This window comes from Coregonus lavaretus (assembly GCF_964263955.1).
Source record: "Coregonus lavaretus genome assembly, chromosome: 29".
NCBI classification, from domain to species: domain Eukaryota; kingdom Metazoa; phylum Chordata; class Actinopteri; order Salmoniformes; family Salmonidae; genus Coregonus; species Coregonus lavaretus.
The window spans coordinates 15,417,570-15,434,156 of NC_140016.1; the positions used below are offsets into that span (position 1 = coordinate 15,417,570).

General features: G+C 41.9%; 1 protein-coding gene across 2 annotated transcripts in view; it reads left to right on the top strand.

Moving 5' to 3' along the window:
- Window positions 1–8,323: 8,323 nt before the first annotated feature.
- LOC311104775 (peroxisome proliferator-activated receptor gamma coactivator 1-beta-like) overlaps window positions 8,324–16,587 on the top strand; it is a gene marked incomplete at its 5' end in the record, with an annotated part of 81,188 nt that continues 72,924 nt past the window's right edge. For both annotated transcript variants that reach the window (XM_084146683.1, XM_084146684.1), the window contains one exon: window positions 8,324–8,404. In XM_084146683.1, the coding sequence (XP_084002809.1) occupies window positions 8,324–8,404 (81 nt within the window). The remainder of the gene's footprint in view (window positions 8,405–16,587) is intronic.

Below are 16,587 nucleotides of genomic sequence, written 5' to 3' on the forward strand. Positions count from 1 at the left end.
GTGTGCCTTCAGAATGTATTCACACCCCTCAACAAGTGGGATTAAAATCAATGTAATTGTCATTTTATTGTCAACCATTTACAAAAAACACTCTGGAATGTCAAAGTGGAAGAGAAATTCTAACATTGTAAAAAATTCATGAAAAATAAAACACAAATATATCTTGATTTCTTGATTAGATAAGTATTCAACCAGAAGTCAATACATGTTAGAATCAACTTTGGCAGTGATTACAGCTGTGCGTCTTTCTGGGTAAGTCTCTAAGAGCTTTCTAAACCTGGATTGTGCAACGATTGCTCATTATTCTTGAATTTTTTTGGGGGGTTTTGCAATAGATTTTTCATGCAGATTTAAGTCAAAATTGTAACTTGGCCACTCAGGAACTCCAGTAAGCAACTCCAGTGTAGATTTGGCCTTGTGTTTTAAGTTATTGTCCTGCCAAAAGGTGAATTCATCTCCCAGTGTCTGGTGGAAAGCAGACTGAACCAGGTTTTTCTCGAGGATTCTGCCTTTGCTTAGCTCTATTACGTTTATTTTTTATCCTGAAAAACTCCCCAGTCCTAAATGATTACAAGCATACCCATAACATGATGCAGCCACCACTATCCTTGAAAATATGGAGAGTGGTACTCAGTAATGTGTTGTATTGGATTTGCCCCAAACATAACGCTTTGTATTCAGGACAAAATGTTAATTGCTTTGCCACATTTTTTGCAATATTACTTTAGTTCCTTGTTGCAAACAGGATGCAGGTTTTGGAATATTTTTATTCTGTACAGGCTTCCTTCTTTTCACTCTGTCAATTAGGTTAGTATTGTGGAGTAACTACAATGTTGTTGATCCATCCTCAGTTTTCTCCTATCACAGCCATTAAACTTAAACTGTTTTAAAGTCAGTATAGGCCTCATGGTGAAATCCCTGAGCGGTTTCCTTCCTCTCCGGCAACTGAGTTATCTTTGTAGTGACTGGGTGTATTGAGACACCATCCAAAATGTAATTCATAACTTCACCATGCTCTAATGGATATTCAATGTCTGCTTTTTTTTTTACCCATCTACCAATAGGTGCCCTTTTTTGCGAGGCATTGGAAAACCTCCCTGGTCTTTGTTGTTGAATCTGTGTTTGAAATTCACTGCTCGACTGAGGGACCTTAAAAAAATGTTTTATGTGTGGGGTACAGAGATGAGGTAGTAATTCAAAAATCATGTTAAACACTATTAATGCACACAGAGTGAGTCCATGCAACTTATTATGTGACTTGTTAAGCAAATGTTTACTCCTGAACTTATTTAGGCTTGCCATAACAAAGGGGTTGAATACTTATTGACTCAATACATTTCAGCTTTTCGTTTTTTATTCATTTGTAAAAAATTCAAATAACACAATTACACTTTGACATCATGGGTATTGTGTGTAGGCCAGTGACACAAAATCTCAATTTAATCCATTTTAAATTCAGGATGTAACACAACAACATTTTGAAAAAGTCAAGGTCAATTGTGAATACTTTCTGAAGGCCTGTATGTTTGTCTTTCGGAGGGGTTGGGTTAAAAGCGGAAGTCAAATGATGGTTGGACCTTGTGTACAATTGACCAATAAAGTGATCTTAATCTTAATTTAAAAATTCTGATGAAATTGGATGCTATGAAAAGATGTCAGAATCAATCACTGTTTTGTCTGTATAATTACCAGAGATAAATAATTCCAAGCTAAAATCTCAATGAAATCAATCTCCCACATATAAGAAGAGATATGCTTCTAGAAAAAGCCACTAATACTGTCAAACAACTGCATAAAAAGTTGGCCTGAAAATACAGGATACTCTATTTGCTTTGTTTTTTATATAGTACTCTCCCAACCATAAATGACTGACTGATAATATCGATGAGGCCAATTATTGACCTATAGCTGACCTGACCTATAACCCCCAGTAAACAGCCACAGTGCTTCCATATCATCTCTAAAAGGACAGCGTCCTCCCTGTACGTCCTGTTCAACCACGACTGCGTGGCCGTGCACGATTCCAACACCATCATTAAGTTTGCTGACGACACAACAGTGGTTGGCCTGATCACCAACGACGATGAGACAGCCTATAGGGAGGAGGTCAGTGACAACAACCTCTCCCTCAACGTTAGAAAGACAAAGGAGCTGATCGTGGACTACAAGAAACGGAGTGCCGAGCACGCCCCCATCCAGATCGACATCGTTGTAGTGGAGCAGGTCAAGAGCTTCAAGTTCCTTGGTGTCCACATCACTAAGGGATTATCATGGTCCACACACACCAACATAGTTGTGAAGAAGGCACGACAACGCCTCGTCCCCCTCAGGAGACTGAAAAGATTTGGCATGGGCCCTCAGATCCTCAGAAAGTTCTACAGCGGCACCATTGAGAGCATTCTAACTGGCTACATCACCGTTGGTATGGCAACGGCTTGGCATCCGACCGCAAGGCGCTACAGAGCGTAGTGCGTACGGCCCAGTACATCACTGGGGCCGAGCTCCCTGCCATCCAGGACCTCTATACTAGGCGGTGTCAGAGGAAGGACCTGAAAATAAGACTCCAGCCACCCAAATCTTAGACTGTTCTCTCTGCTACCGCATGGCAAGCGGTACCAATTCACCAAGTCTGGAACCAAAAGGACCTTTAACAGCTTCTACCCCCAAGCCATAAGACTGCTAAATAGTTAGTACAGGTAGCTATTCGTTAACTATTTAACTATCTGCATTGACTCTTTTTGTAACTATTTTGTCTCATCACATACTCTGCTGTTACTGTTTACTATCTATCCTGTTGCTTAGTCACTTTACCCCTACCTATATGTCCATAGCTACCTCAACTACCTCGTACCCCTCCCTGCACATCGACTGGTACTGGTACCCCGTGTATATAGCCAATCGTTACTCATTGTGTATTTATTCCTTGTGTTATTATTTTTCTATTATTTCTCTTTTTGTCTCTCTGCATTGTTGGGAAGGGGAGTAATCATTTCACTGTTAGTCTACACTTGTTGTTTACAAAGCATGTGACGGATCAAATTTGATTTGCCATGTCACTGGGGCTATGCCTGGCCGCGTCACATGGGGGGGGGATGGCGTCGCCGTCCTGCGAAAGTGACATGTAGCGCTCATTTCATCCCCATTGATCACGACTGAGGAAAATGCCCCTGTCCCCAATCAAACAGTGGCGTGCGAGCCCCCTGTTTCGGAAAAGATTGTGCGAATCCTATTGATTGGCATCCTTGAACAACTGGCGTAGGCTGGGCAGAACGTGCAGCAGGCAGCCCCGCTGTATTGACCTCCCACATCACATCAGGCCTTTCCTCCTGCCAGATCAATGAATTGATATAACTGAGGAAAAGGATTGGGCTCTCTACTGATTGATGGTCATATATAGCCTATAGTTCTAATACTAATACACAACAACATTTCCACTAGCCTGTTTGTGCTGTTTCCACTAGAAACTGCAATGGGCTTTGTCATTGACATCACAAACAGATCATGGGACCAGGCTATGTTACCACCACTGGCAGATATAGTATCAGACATGCCATCCACTGTCGCTGAGGGAGGGCCTGTCTACTCACTGTGTAACCTCTACCCTAATTAGAGCAGGTGGGCATGCATCAGGCTGTCTAAGGCTGTAGAACAGAGCACAGAGCTTTTCATAGTATGGCATGGCATAGGATCATTATTATGTCCGTTTGGATAGGCAACGTCTGTGTTTACGTCTCGATTCTGTCCCAAACAATAATAGCATTCATCAGCTTTAATAGAGAGATTCATATAATCTAACTGGTCTGTGGATGCATTGTGTTCATGTACAGCTGTACATTTAACATGCAGACAGTTTCTTTGTTGACTTGTTATTTACTTATAGAGTGTAATTACATGCTAGTTATCTAATAACTACTCTTCTGTCACTTTGGGAGAGTCATTAAAACAAGCATCATTACCTAACATTTGGTGACAGGTCGTAACCAACTGGATTGAATTCTCTGAAGTAAGTGTCAAAGAGTTGTTGCCACATTGTTACCAAACCAGGTAGTCATTTTCTTTAACCAATGATGTTCTTTAATGCAGGGCCGACAGACAAGTTCCTTACTTTTTCCCCCTTCCACTTTCCTCTTCCATTTTTGCGGTAATGTTGCAATTATTTGGTTGTAATTTTGGGTAGAGCAGACATTTCCATATGTGTCACGTTCGTTGTGTAAAGGCTCGGACCAAGGTGCAGCGTGACATGTGTACATGTTTAATATCTTAAAGAAACAATGTCTGGACCCTGGTGTGGGAGACCCCGACCCTGGAAAGGGGTTAACGTCTGGTTCCAGCTCGGCAGTCCTCCCGCGATGCACCAAGTCCTGTCTGGACCCTGGTTGAGCGGATGGTTCTGGCATGGGGGAAGAGTAGACGACTGGACCCGGACTGGGCATCGGTGAAGCGGACTTTCCCCGGCTCTGGTAGGGAGCAGATAACCGGAGCTGGACTTGCACCGGTGGAGCAGACTGCTCTGGCACTGGAGTGGAGCAGCAGACCGGAGCTGGACTAGGCACCGGTGGAGCGGACTGCTCTGGCACTGGAGTGGAGCAGCTGACCGGAGCTGGACTCTTCGGGCCATGGATCATCACTGGAGGCTTCGTGCCATGGATCATCACTGGTGGCTTTGTGCCAAATCAAAAAATAATGTTTTTTTTCAATTAGTATATTTGAGTTTAACCACAATATTTGTTGCATTATTTGTTCTGTCGTTTCTGGAGGATTAAATTGAAATTGCAACCAACTTTCTATGGCTTGGTTTAGAAATAGTGATATTTAGGAGACGATTTCCTTTTCAAATAACTGAAAGTGAGAGGTTGTAATCTGAATAAAGGGAAAAAGGCCATTCTTGAACATGAGGTGAGACAATCTTACGAATTTGCTAGAGAACCAGTTCGGATTTAAGTATAACTTTTTTTATGACTGAAGCTTTTAGTGATAGGTCTAATGCTTTAATATTTAATAATTTCTGTCCTCCGAATTCATATTCATTATACAGTTGAAGTCGGAAGTTTACATACACCTTAGCCAAATACATATAAACTCAGTTTTTCACAATTCCTGACATTTAATTCAAACGTTTCGGGTAGCCTTTCACAAGCTTCCCACAATAAGTTGGGTGAATTTTGGCCCATTCCTCCTGACAGAACTGGTGTAACTGAGTCAGGTTTGTAGGCCTCCTTGCTCGCACACGCTTTTTCAGTTATGCCCACACATTTTCTATAGGTTTGAGGTCAGGGCTTTGTGATGGCCACTCCAATACCTTGACTTTGTTGTCCTTAAGCCATTTTGCCACAACTTTGTAAGTATGCTGGGGGTCATTGGCCATTTGGAAGACCCATTTGCGACCAAGCTTTATCTACCTGACTGATGTCTTGAGATGTTGCTTCAATATATCCACATCATTTTCTTTCCTCATGATGCCATCTATTTTGTGAAGTGCACCAGTCCCTCCTGCAGCAAAGCACCCCCACAGCATGATGCTGCCACCCCCGTGCTTCACGGTTGGGATGGTGTTCTTCAGCTTGCAAGCGACCCCCTTTTTCCTCCAAACATAACGATGGTCATTATGGCCAAACAGTTCTATTTTTGTTTCATCAGACCAGAGGACATTTCTCCAAAAAGTACAATCTTTGTCCCCATGTGCAGTTGCAAACCGTAGTCTGGCTTTTTTATGGCGGTTTTGGAGAAGTGGCTTCTTCTTTGCTGAGCGGCCTTTCAGGTTATGTCAATATAGGACTCGTTTTACTGTGGATATAGATAATTTTGTACCTGTTTCCTCCAGCATCTTGATTGATTTGCACTTTTCGCACCAAAGTACGTTCATCTCTAGGAGACAGAACGCGTCTCCTTCCTGAGCGGTATGATGGCTGCGTGGTTCCATGGTGTTTATACTTGCGTACTATTGTTTGTACAGATGAACGTGGTACCTTCAGGTGTTTGGAAATTGCTCCCAAGGATGAACCATACTTGTGGAGGTCTACAATCTGAGGTCTTGGCTGATTTCTTTTGATTTTCCTATGATGTCAAGCAAAGAGGCACTGAGTTTGAAGGTAGGCCTTGAAATACATCCACACCTCCAATTTAATTGTACCTTTATTTAACTAGGCAAGTCAGTTAAGAACAAATTCTTATTTACAATGACAGCCTACACCGGCCAAACCAATTGACTCAAATGATGTCAATTAGCCTATCAGAAGCTTCTAAAGCCATGACACAATTTTCTGGAATTTTCCAAGCTGTTTAAAGACACAGTCAACTTAGTGTATGTAAACTTCTGACCCACTGGAATTGTGATACAGTGAATTATTAGTGAAATAATCTGTCTGTAAACAATTGTTGGAAAAATTACTTGTGTCATGCACAAAGTAGATGTCCTAACCGACTTGCCAAAACTATAGTTTGTTAACAAGAAATGTGTGGAGTGGTTGAAAACGAGTGTTAATGACTCCAACCTAAGTGTATGTAAACTTCTGACTTCAACTGTATAAATCGGCCCGTTTAATTTTGTCCGGCTTGCCGTTCCAAATTTCTCATATAATTTAAAAAACTGTTCGCTAGGCGTAGGCAAGACCATAAGCAAATAGGTAAACTGAGTAAATCAGGGTGATTTTTCCACAAATAGACAGGTATTTACCTTTCCATGGTAGCAAGATCTTATCTATTTTTGCTAACTTTCTTTTAAAATGTATTGGAGTGAGATCATTTATTTCATTTGGGATATGTATTCCGAGTATATCCACATCACCATCAGACCATTTAATTGGTAAACTACATGGTAATGTAATTTTTTTTTGTTTTTAGTTATCCAATACGTAATATAGTACATTTATCATAATTTTGTTGTAATCCAGAGAGGTTAGAACATGTATCTAGATCCTCTATGAGGCTGTGGAGGGATTCAAGTTGTGGATTTAAAAGAAAACATGAATCATCAGCGTACAGCGACACCTTTGTTTTTAAGCCCTGGATTTCTAATCCCTTGATATTATTGTTGGATCTGATTTTAATAGCTAACATTTTGATGGCCATAATAAATAAATATGCCGATAGTGGACACCCTTGTTTTACTACTATTGACAGTTTAAAACTTTCTGAGAAATAGCCATTATTTACTATTTTACACCTAGGGTTACTATACATGATTTTATCCCATTTTATAAGAGATTCTCCAAAATTGAAATGCTCCAGGCATTTATATATAAACTCCAGTCATAGTGGGCAACATTCTTGGTCCACATTCCATTTGATTTCAATCACTTTTCGGTCTAGGTTCATCTGTCTTGCTGGATGACTTGGCCAAGATTACAGGAGGAAATGTGCACATGTGTGTGTGTGCGCTGGTGTATGTGGTGGGCAAACAAATTAGTAAGCTAATAAAACCTTGTACAACAATTGTACAACTCATAACCTTCAACACGATAAGCCAACAAAAGACCTCACTAGCTGCCTGTGTTATGTTGTGAATGGTAAATTGATGCAGCAGGAAGTGGGGCATTGGGGAGGAGGTGGAGGAGGGAGGAGCCATAATGTACTGTAGTAGCTTGTCCCTGAATCTCGCATGACCCAGCTGAAATGCAATCAGTAGGGGCAAAGGTGGGCCAATGAGCAAATATTCTTCCCTGCAGTCATTGGGGATATTGTAGACCATTTTTATTAGGCATAATAGCTCTAAATGATACATTTCCAATAATTTAGATTTGGACACCAATTATCTATTTGTTTTGCCAAACCTAACCAGGCAACAGACCTCAACATGGGTGTTGGAATAGACCTACTGTGGTGGTGGCCATTTGGCCTGAATGATGTGCTCTTTATGGATAACCTGTCAAATATTGTCAAAATAGACCAAAATGGAAAATCTAAAATGATATTCAAATATGAGTATGCAGTACTTTAAATTGTTAGGCCTGTTGTGTAAACAGATCAGTTGAATTGCGTGTTTGCTGTATGAGTCATCATCATAGTCCCCACATGCATTATGAGCCCATTCCAGCTGGACATTTTATTTTTATTTTATTTTACTCATATGCATTTTGTTTTTCCAAGCAGGCTTTCATTACTTATGTCAAGTACAATATGCCTGCACGTCGATTGATTCGCAACCTTTCGTAGGAAAATTAAATAATCTCACAAACAGTGATAACATCATTACAGGCTATGTAATAGAACATTTGTATTCAGTTATATCAGTCTATGACAACGCCCTCATCCGGCGACTAACTGCAATTGAACGTGAACATAACTATACCCGCTGTCGGACTTTCCAGCTCTCATTCTCTAGAAGATGGCGGACTGCGTTTCACTGCTAGATGAGGAGCTCTCTTCTTTTGTCTTCAATTACCTGACAGAAAACTCCGGCAGCCAGGTAAGGGATGTTCATATTCTATATATCCAGGATCAGGACTACCTGGCCGGGGGTTCATGTTTGCATGTTATTGGCAGAATCATGCGTAATTTAATCTTCATGTATGCTCTGGCTGTCAGCATCTCGGCTCTCCAACCGGCGTCTTCAGACCTTTGACGTATGTGCTTCACGTGGAGTTGTAAGGAAATGTTATTAGTTCGAACAACGTGGTGATAGGAATTCATAAAACATTTAGTTTAATAATTTTGGTTGCGTAAAATTATTTTGTAATTTAACATTTAAATAACAATTTCTATGTTGCTCTTAAAACTTTTACTATGTTTGACTAATCCTGTCAAATCCGAGACCCAGCACGTGGGTTGGCTATCGTCGCATGAACTTGACTTTTTGCTATTTATACATTTGACATTGAAATTAACGGATATATTGGCAATAATTTGTATACAAAGGTTTGACTATCTAGAAATATTGATGTATTTGTATTGTTGGCTCTATACAATGCTGTCTTTATTTCCCATCCAGCTAATAGCCTACAAACTGGAGTTTTGATGAATGCTTATGTTATTGCAAATCAATGCAACTTGCTTATGTTGGCTATCCATCTGTTTCACTAGCCCATCTATCTAGTAACTAAAGATAGTTCAACTGTAGACCGGTAGGCTACGGTTTCTGTACAGTGCGCCTCTCACGGTTCAAAGTTGGGCTAAAGTTGCTAGTGAACTACAAAGGGAATAGGGTGCAATGCAACGATAATGGCTATTTGATCCGATCATCGACGTCCGTTGAGTTTCATGTGCTGCAAGAATGATGATGTGAAATGCGGAATATTGTGCCCATCTGTGAAAAATTCAGGCGATTATGTTTTCGTAATCGTTTGCGTAAGCAGCGAGCCACTGTTACAAAACCTTGTTACCGGCGAGACTGTTACAAAACCTTGATACCGGCGAGCAACTGTTACAAAACCTTGATACCAAAAATGCATGTTCTAGGGTAACAAAATAACAATTGTCAAACATTCATATGAATGAAAATCAAATTATAGGCTGTATCTCATCGTAATGTGATATTGCACAATATTATTAGACCACCAGACTTCAAATAATTATAGGATGCAACTCGCCAGCATACCCACAGATTATTCTCAGTAGGCTAAATCTCATTGAATTCCGACTATTCTTTATTACAGCATACCTAGGATAGCCTATGATGTAACGCTAGATTGCGATGAGAGCGTTCATTCTGAGCTCAGATATTCTACTCTTTGCTAGATGTGTAGCTAGTGAGTAGGTTCATTGATTGCAGAAGCCAAGACTAAAAGCTATTTATATTTCAAGTCACGTGTAAGGTGTGCACAGTGAACATTCCGTGTTAAATGTCAGTTAATAATGATCTGATAATAACATTAATGAACTATGAGTTGAAACATGGTACAGCATAATGACGTTAACAAAGGGTAAAACATGCCTATTGAGGGTGTCCCCGCTTAGATACGAAGTTCCCCTAAACGGAAAGTTACATTTGGCCCAGAGCGTAATGTGACAAAGTTGTATCAGGCTCTGATCACGTAGTGATGTTTGTAATAATAGCCCCATCAAATGTAGGGTTCGATGCTGTGTTACAGTGTTGCATGTTCATTTTGCCGAATTATTGGGTTGACTGTGCTATCTATGGTCATTGTAATAGGACCCTACTATCGTGACCAGGGTTGAATTCATTCCGCCTATTCTGTTGCAAAACCTTTCTTAAACGGAAGCAAACGAAACGGGGAGGGACTTAACTGAATTTGTCCAATAAAAACTAGTTTTGCTCTGTTTGCTTCTGGTTGGTTCTTAAACGGTTTCCGTAATGAATACACCCCAGAGTTATAGAGCACAGAGTTGCTGCAGTCATGTGCTTTCTGCTGCATAGTAGTCTGGAGGACTCTGCTCCAGTGACGTGCATGAGCGACAGCTACACTCAGTCCTCTGGGTTGCATGTGACTGGAGCTGCTGCTGCTACTGCTGGCCGGCTGCTTCTAGATCAGGACGAATAATTCACCGGGTCTACTCCAGTTTAGTCAAGAGGATCTAAAGATCAGTCCTACTTACAACCACAACACACCCTGCCCTAACCACATAAAGTAGATGGAGAAGTGGATGCTCTTATGCCCTTTTAGGGTTTCCCCTTCCATGTGAATCCATTTTTATTTGGCCTTCTTTTCAGAAGTACACTGCTCAAAAAAATAAAGGGAACACTTTAACAACACAATGTAACTCCAAGTCAATCACACTTCTGTGAAATCAAACTGTCCACTTAGGAAGCAACACTGATTGACAATACATTTCACATGCTGTTGTGCAAATATAATAGACAACAGGTGGACATTTTAGGCAATTAGCAAGACACCCCCAATAAAGAAGTGGTTCTGCAGGTGGTGACCACAGACCACTTCTCAGTTCCTATGCTTCCTGATGTTTTGATCACTTTTGAATGCTGGCGGTGCTTTCACTCTAGTGGTAGCATGAGACGGAGTCTACAACCCACACAAGTGGCTCAGGTAGTGCAGCTCATCCAGGATGGCACATCAATGCGAGCTGTGGCAAGAAGGTTTGCTGTGTTTGTCAGCGTAGTGTCCAGAGCATGGAGGCGCTACCAGGAGACAGGCCAGTACATCAGGAGACGTGGAGGAGGCCGTAGGAGGGCAACAACCCAGCAGCAGGACCGCTACCTCCGCCTTTGTGCAAGGAGGAGCAGGAGGAGCACTGCCAGAGCCCTGCAAAATGACCTCCAGCAGGCCACAAATGTGCATGTGTCTGTTCAAACGGTCAGAAACAGACTCCATGAGGGTGGTATGAGGGCCCGACGTCCACAGGTGGGGGTTGTGCTTACAGCCCAACACTGTGCAGGACGTTTGGCATTTGCCAGAGAACACCAAGATTGGCAAATTCGCCACTGGCGCCCTGTGCTCTTCACAGATGAAAGCAGGTTCACACTGAGCACATGTGACAGACGTGAGAGAGTCTGGAGACGCCGTGGAGAACGTTCTGCTGCCTGCAACATCTTCCAGCATGACCGGTTTGGCGGTGGGTCAGTCATGGTGTGGGGTGGCATTTCTTTGGGGGGCCGCATAGCCCTCCATGTGCTCGCCAGAGGTAGCCTGACTGCCATTAGATACCGAGATGAGATCCTCAGACCCCTTGTGAGACCATATGCTGGTGCGGTTGGCCCTGGGTTCCTCCTAATGCAAGACAATGCTAGACCTCATGTGGCTGGAGTGTGTCAGCAGTTCCTGCAAGAGGAAGGCATTGATGCTATGGACTGGCCCGCCCGTTCCCCAGACCTGAATCCAATTGAGCACATCTGGGACATCATGTCTCGCTCCATCCACCAACGCCACGTTGCACCACAGACTGTCCAGGAGTTGGCGGATGCTTTAGTCCAGGTCTGGGAGGAGATCCCTCAGGACACCATCCGCCACCTCATCAGGAGCATGCCCAGGCGTTGTAGGGAGGTCATACAGGCACTTGGAGGCCACACACACTACTGAGCCTCATTTTGACTTGTTTTAAGGACATTACATAAAAGTTGGATCAGCCTGTAGTGTGGTTTTCCACTTTAATTTTGAGGGTGACTCCAAATCCAGACCTCCATGGGTTGATAAATTTGATTTCCATTGATAATTTTTGTGTGATTTTGTTGTCAGCACATTCAACTATGTAAAGAAAAAAGTATTTAATACGATTATTTCATTCATTCAGATCTAGGATGTGTTGTTTAAGTGTTCCCTTTATTTTTTTGAGCAGTGTATTTTCTTTCTAAGTACTCAATCAAATGTAATCATCCTTTTTGATGTAAATATTTAAAGGCCTATGCTACAAACGTTATATGGCTTAGTTATGTTCTATCCTTTATATTCATGAGATGCATGAGTGACATAGCAAATGCATTTCTGTAGTTTGCCTCATCGTTTAGGCTACAGTATGTGGTTTCACCACCTGTCAGTCAATGGTTCATTTGATTCTGGTTGCTGAGTGAGTTGTCGTCTTGTTACATGGTCATATCAGCTTGCAAACAGAAGTCTTGTTTTCCCAGATTTAGTCAGACAGGGAAACAATATAGCCCACTGCACCAGGCAGGGTGCTCACTTTGCTCAACAGTCTCGCTCTCTCTGCAATGAAAGTCTGTGTATTATTGCACAGACACTGAGCTGTCCTGCCGTGATGGAATACTGCAGTGCTATGTGTTCAGCTTCCATGATATGGGCTGAGTCACCTGTCAGGCCTAGAGTGGAGGCCTATTCTTTAGCAAGAGCAAATGCATTATGTCTATGAAATGAGGAGTTCCTACAGTACCCCTGCCTGTCTCTCTGATGGAATGAATGAAATTAGCTTTGGCTATGCTGTGTACTGACTGAAGATGATGGATAAGACTAGCTTTTGCTTTTGCTTAGGGGGGTTTGATGCTGATTTAGACTGGCCATGAACCACAGGACAGTGGCTTCTGTGTTTGGATGTTCACTGTGATGTTACTGTATCTTTAAGCCCTACTACAATCTGGAAAATCAATAAATGAAACAGTTACAGAGATGATTCTCATCACTGATAATGTTGCTCTAGGAGTAGCATTTCACCAATATTTAAAATTCTCACACATGATCTATGAGGATCATTCTGAAAGATCCTAGCCTACCACCCATCCTTCAAATGATCATTATCTAGGTAGGAAGAGCATATATATATTATTTGTCATTCTGAATGATCATCCCTCAAAATGATCAACTCAAATGAGGATGAAAGAGTCTAATCTCCCAGAAGTGTTGCTGGGAGGTTTTGCTTGTGTCACTGCCTGGCTTTGTGGTTTGTCACTGAGGATGGGAATGGCTGCTTCCTTCCCAAAGCCCCAGAGATCCATCATCTGGCTGAGGCTCTGAGGCTTGTCCTCAGGGAGGCTTGAGGATGCACTCTCACGGATGACTTTACCCCTCCCCTCCATTCTGAGCCTAGTCCATGTGTAGCCAACTAGATTCAGCTGCAGGCAGACTTTTGTCAGAGTGGATGGTCGGGGGGGCGGAACATAATTATAATAATTTGTACACTGCAAATTGACAACAATTAAGCCCAAAAAGAGGTTGTATTGGAAAATAACAATAATTTCATACCTTGATTACATTGAGACACCATCACATATGTCTCTTTTTTGATTCGTAGGAATACTTGGGAACAGGTTTTCTAAATATAACAAAGTTTTAGCTGAATTCCTGGTGATTTTACAGTCTTTTTTTACCATAAAGTAAAATAGATATCATTTTATTACTAAAAACGTTTTTGGGGCCCAAGAAAATGCATCCCAAATTGCACCCTATTCCCTCTATAGTGCACTACTTTTGCCCTATCGGGCCCTGGTGGTCAGAAGTAGTGCATTATAAAGGGAATAGGGTGTTATTTGGGACACACTTTCTGACTGTATGGGAGGGAGGGGAACTATAAAACAGGTGATTAGATATCAATAATTGATGCAGGCTAATCCATCATCGGCTGATTGCAAAAATGGCATCAAAGGCTATCCTTTGCATGGACACACACTGACTATAGCAGGCATTTGGTTGTCTTCACATATTCAGGCTGTGTGGTCCCAAGTCAATGAGGATCATTTGGTTTTCCTTATATTGTGTTTTCGATGATCTCTTGTCCTATGACTCATCTTTTGCTGTGTCAACATGCAAATGTATTATTGTCTTTCATTTTGCTTTTGAAATTAGCCATGGTTTCGAAATATATTATGAAATAATGTGCAGTTAAAAAAAATATGTAATACAACACAACAAGCCATAATGTTGTGCCTCTAAGACTTAAGTGAAGATATGTCCTTAATTAACCTTTGCAAGTGTTTTGTATTCATCACAATGACTCTATTGACGACATTAGTGTGAGCCTGTTTCATATTCTGTACCTTGCTTAGGGAAATACATCAGGGGCATTAACATAATGCCTATGGGACTAAGTAGGCAGGTTGCCATTGACCCAGGTTTATTTGACAAAAGCAATGTCGGCAACAAAATCTTTGCGACATGTGTAATGGAAATGGCAGATATAGGAGACATTTTCTAAAGATCGACAACATTATCAGTTTGACGGGTGGATTTTTCTGTTGTCTAACTTTATTTATTGCAAAAAATGATGATGGAAACATTGTTTTTGGAATAAATGATGATTGCTGAACTTTCTGAAGAGGCAACGTCACAGGAATGCCCCTGTCTGTGTGTGCGCGTTTGTCTACCACTTTGTGTAGCTGTTAGTGATGATGCTAATGTAATGACAACCGTCTTCTGTTTGATGGAAAGGCTTTCCCCAAAACCTTTTCAATTAAATGTTAACTACAAAGTCGCCTATGCCTTCCGGGCAGAATGATGATATGATTATTTGTATCAATCCAGTGGCCATTTTTTTTGCAATCTCACATGAGTGCTACAGAAACATCGCTAACCAAACAACGGTCTTTGGCTGGTGCGCAGTTGAATTAAAGGGTAGGCATAATTATACCCAAAAATCTAGATTTTAAAAGGGTCTGCTGATGTGGTTTAAGCATTGTTGTGGACTTAGTCAGAGGAAGGCCCTCAAAATTGTCAAAGACTCCAGCCACCCTAGTCATAGACTGTTCTCTCTGCTACCGTATGGCAAGCGGTACCGGAGCGCCAAGTCTAGGTCCAAAAGGCTTCTCAACAGCTTCTACCCCAAAGCCATAAGACTCCTGAACAGCTAGTCATGGCTACCCGGACTACTTGCACTGCTCCCCCACCCCCACCCCATCTTTTTACGCTGCTGCTACTCTGTTAATTATTTATGCATAGTCACTTTAACTCTACCCACATGTACCGTATTTTCCGCACTATAAGGCACACCGGAGTATAAGCCGCAGCAGCTAAATTTAATGATATTGAATGATGTGTACATATATAAGCCGCACTGGACTATAAGCCGCAGGTGTTTTAATGTTTAATTACCATATGTAAAGGTTCGTGCACAGAGGGGATTGTCGGGAAAGAGACAAACTGTCTCGCTCTCGTAATGTCTGTCTGTCTTGCTCTCGTTCTGTCTCTCGTTCTGTCTCCCGTACCACTCTCGGTTCCACTTTTACTTTTGCGCGCTACCTGTCTCACTCTTTTCCGGCCTCCAGCTTTTCCTGCTGGAGCCCGCCGCTTAAAGGTGGGGGGCGCGGACCGGTCATAGAGCCCATAGAGTTAAAGTTGGTGGACTGTAACCTGTAAAATCCATAGATTTAGGAGGTCTTCTAGTGGCCGTTAGCTGTAAAAATCCATAGATTAGCCGCACCGTTATATAAGCCGCAGGGTTGAAAAATGGGAAAAAAGGCGCGGCTTATAGTCCGAAAATTACGGTACATATTACCTCAACTACCTCAACTAGCCGGTGCCCCCGCACATTGACTCTGCACCGGTACCCCCCTGTATATAGCCTCCCTACTGTTATTTTGTTTTACTTCTGCTCTTTTTTTCTCAACACTTTTTTGTTGTTGTTGTTTTATTTTACTTTTTTATTAAGAAAAAACTGCATTGTTGGTTAAGGGCTGTAAGTAAGCGTTTCACGGTAATGTCTACACCTGTTGTATTCGGCGCATGTGGCAAATGAAATTTGATTTGATTTGAGAACATACATTTTTTTGTTTTTCTATTAAAAAAGTGTGTTTTGAGAGTGGAAACCTGGAAAAACAAATGGAGAAAACAAAATGTGTGAAAAAAATTAATTGAATCAGGCAAATAAACAGATTTTATAGGGCCCTACTTGGGAACAGAGGACGCTGCTTCACTCTGTAGTCTGCCCCATGTGTGTGCTTTTCCTGGCCACTAAAGCACATGACTGCTGAGACAGGTCATGATATGCAGGTGGAGGCCAGGATAGGAAAGGCCAGGACAGGCCAGGACAGGAGCAGAGTAGCAGACTGTCTGATGAGGCTGACTTAGGTAAAGGGAAGTTGAAACTGGGTTGCCAGGTGTTGCCGTCCCCTGATGATATTCACCACCACCTGCTTTACTATTTCAATGTGCAGTCAGGCATTTGTCCGTAGTCAGCATCCTCCAGGTCATTATACTGTACCTCAGCCACAGCCAAACAATGGGTGTGCAGGTAGTCTATTGTATATGGATTGTGTGTGCTGAATGTAGGGTCAACAGGTTTGTAAGTTTGTTTTTG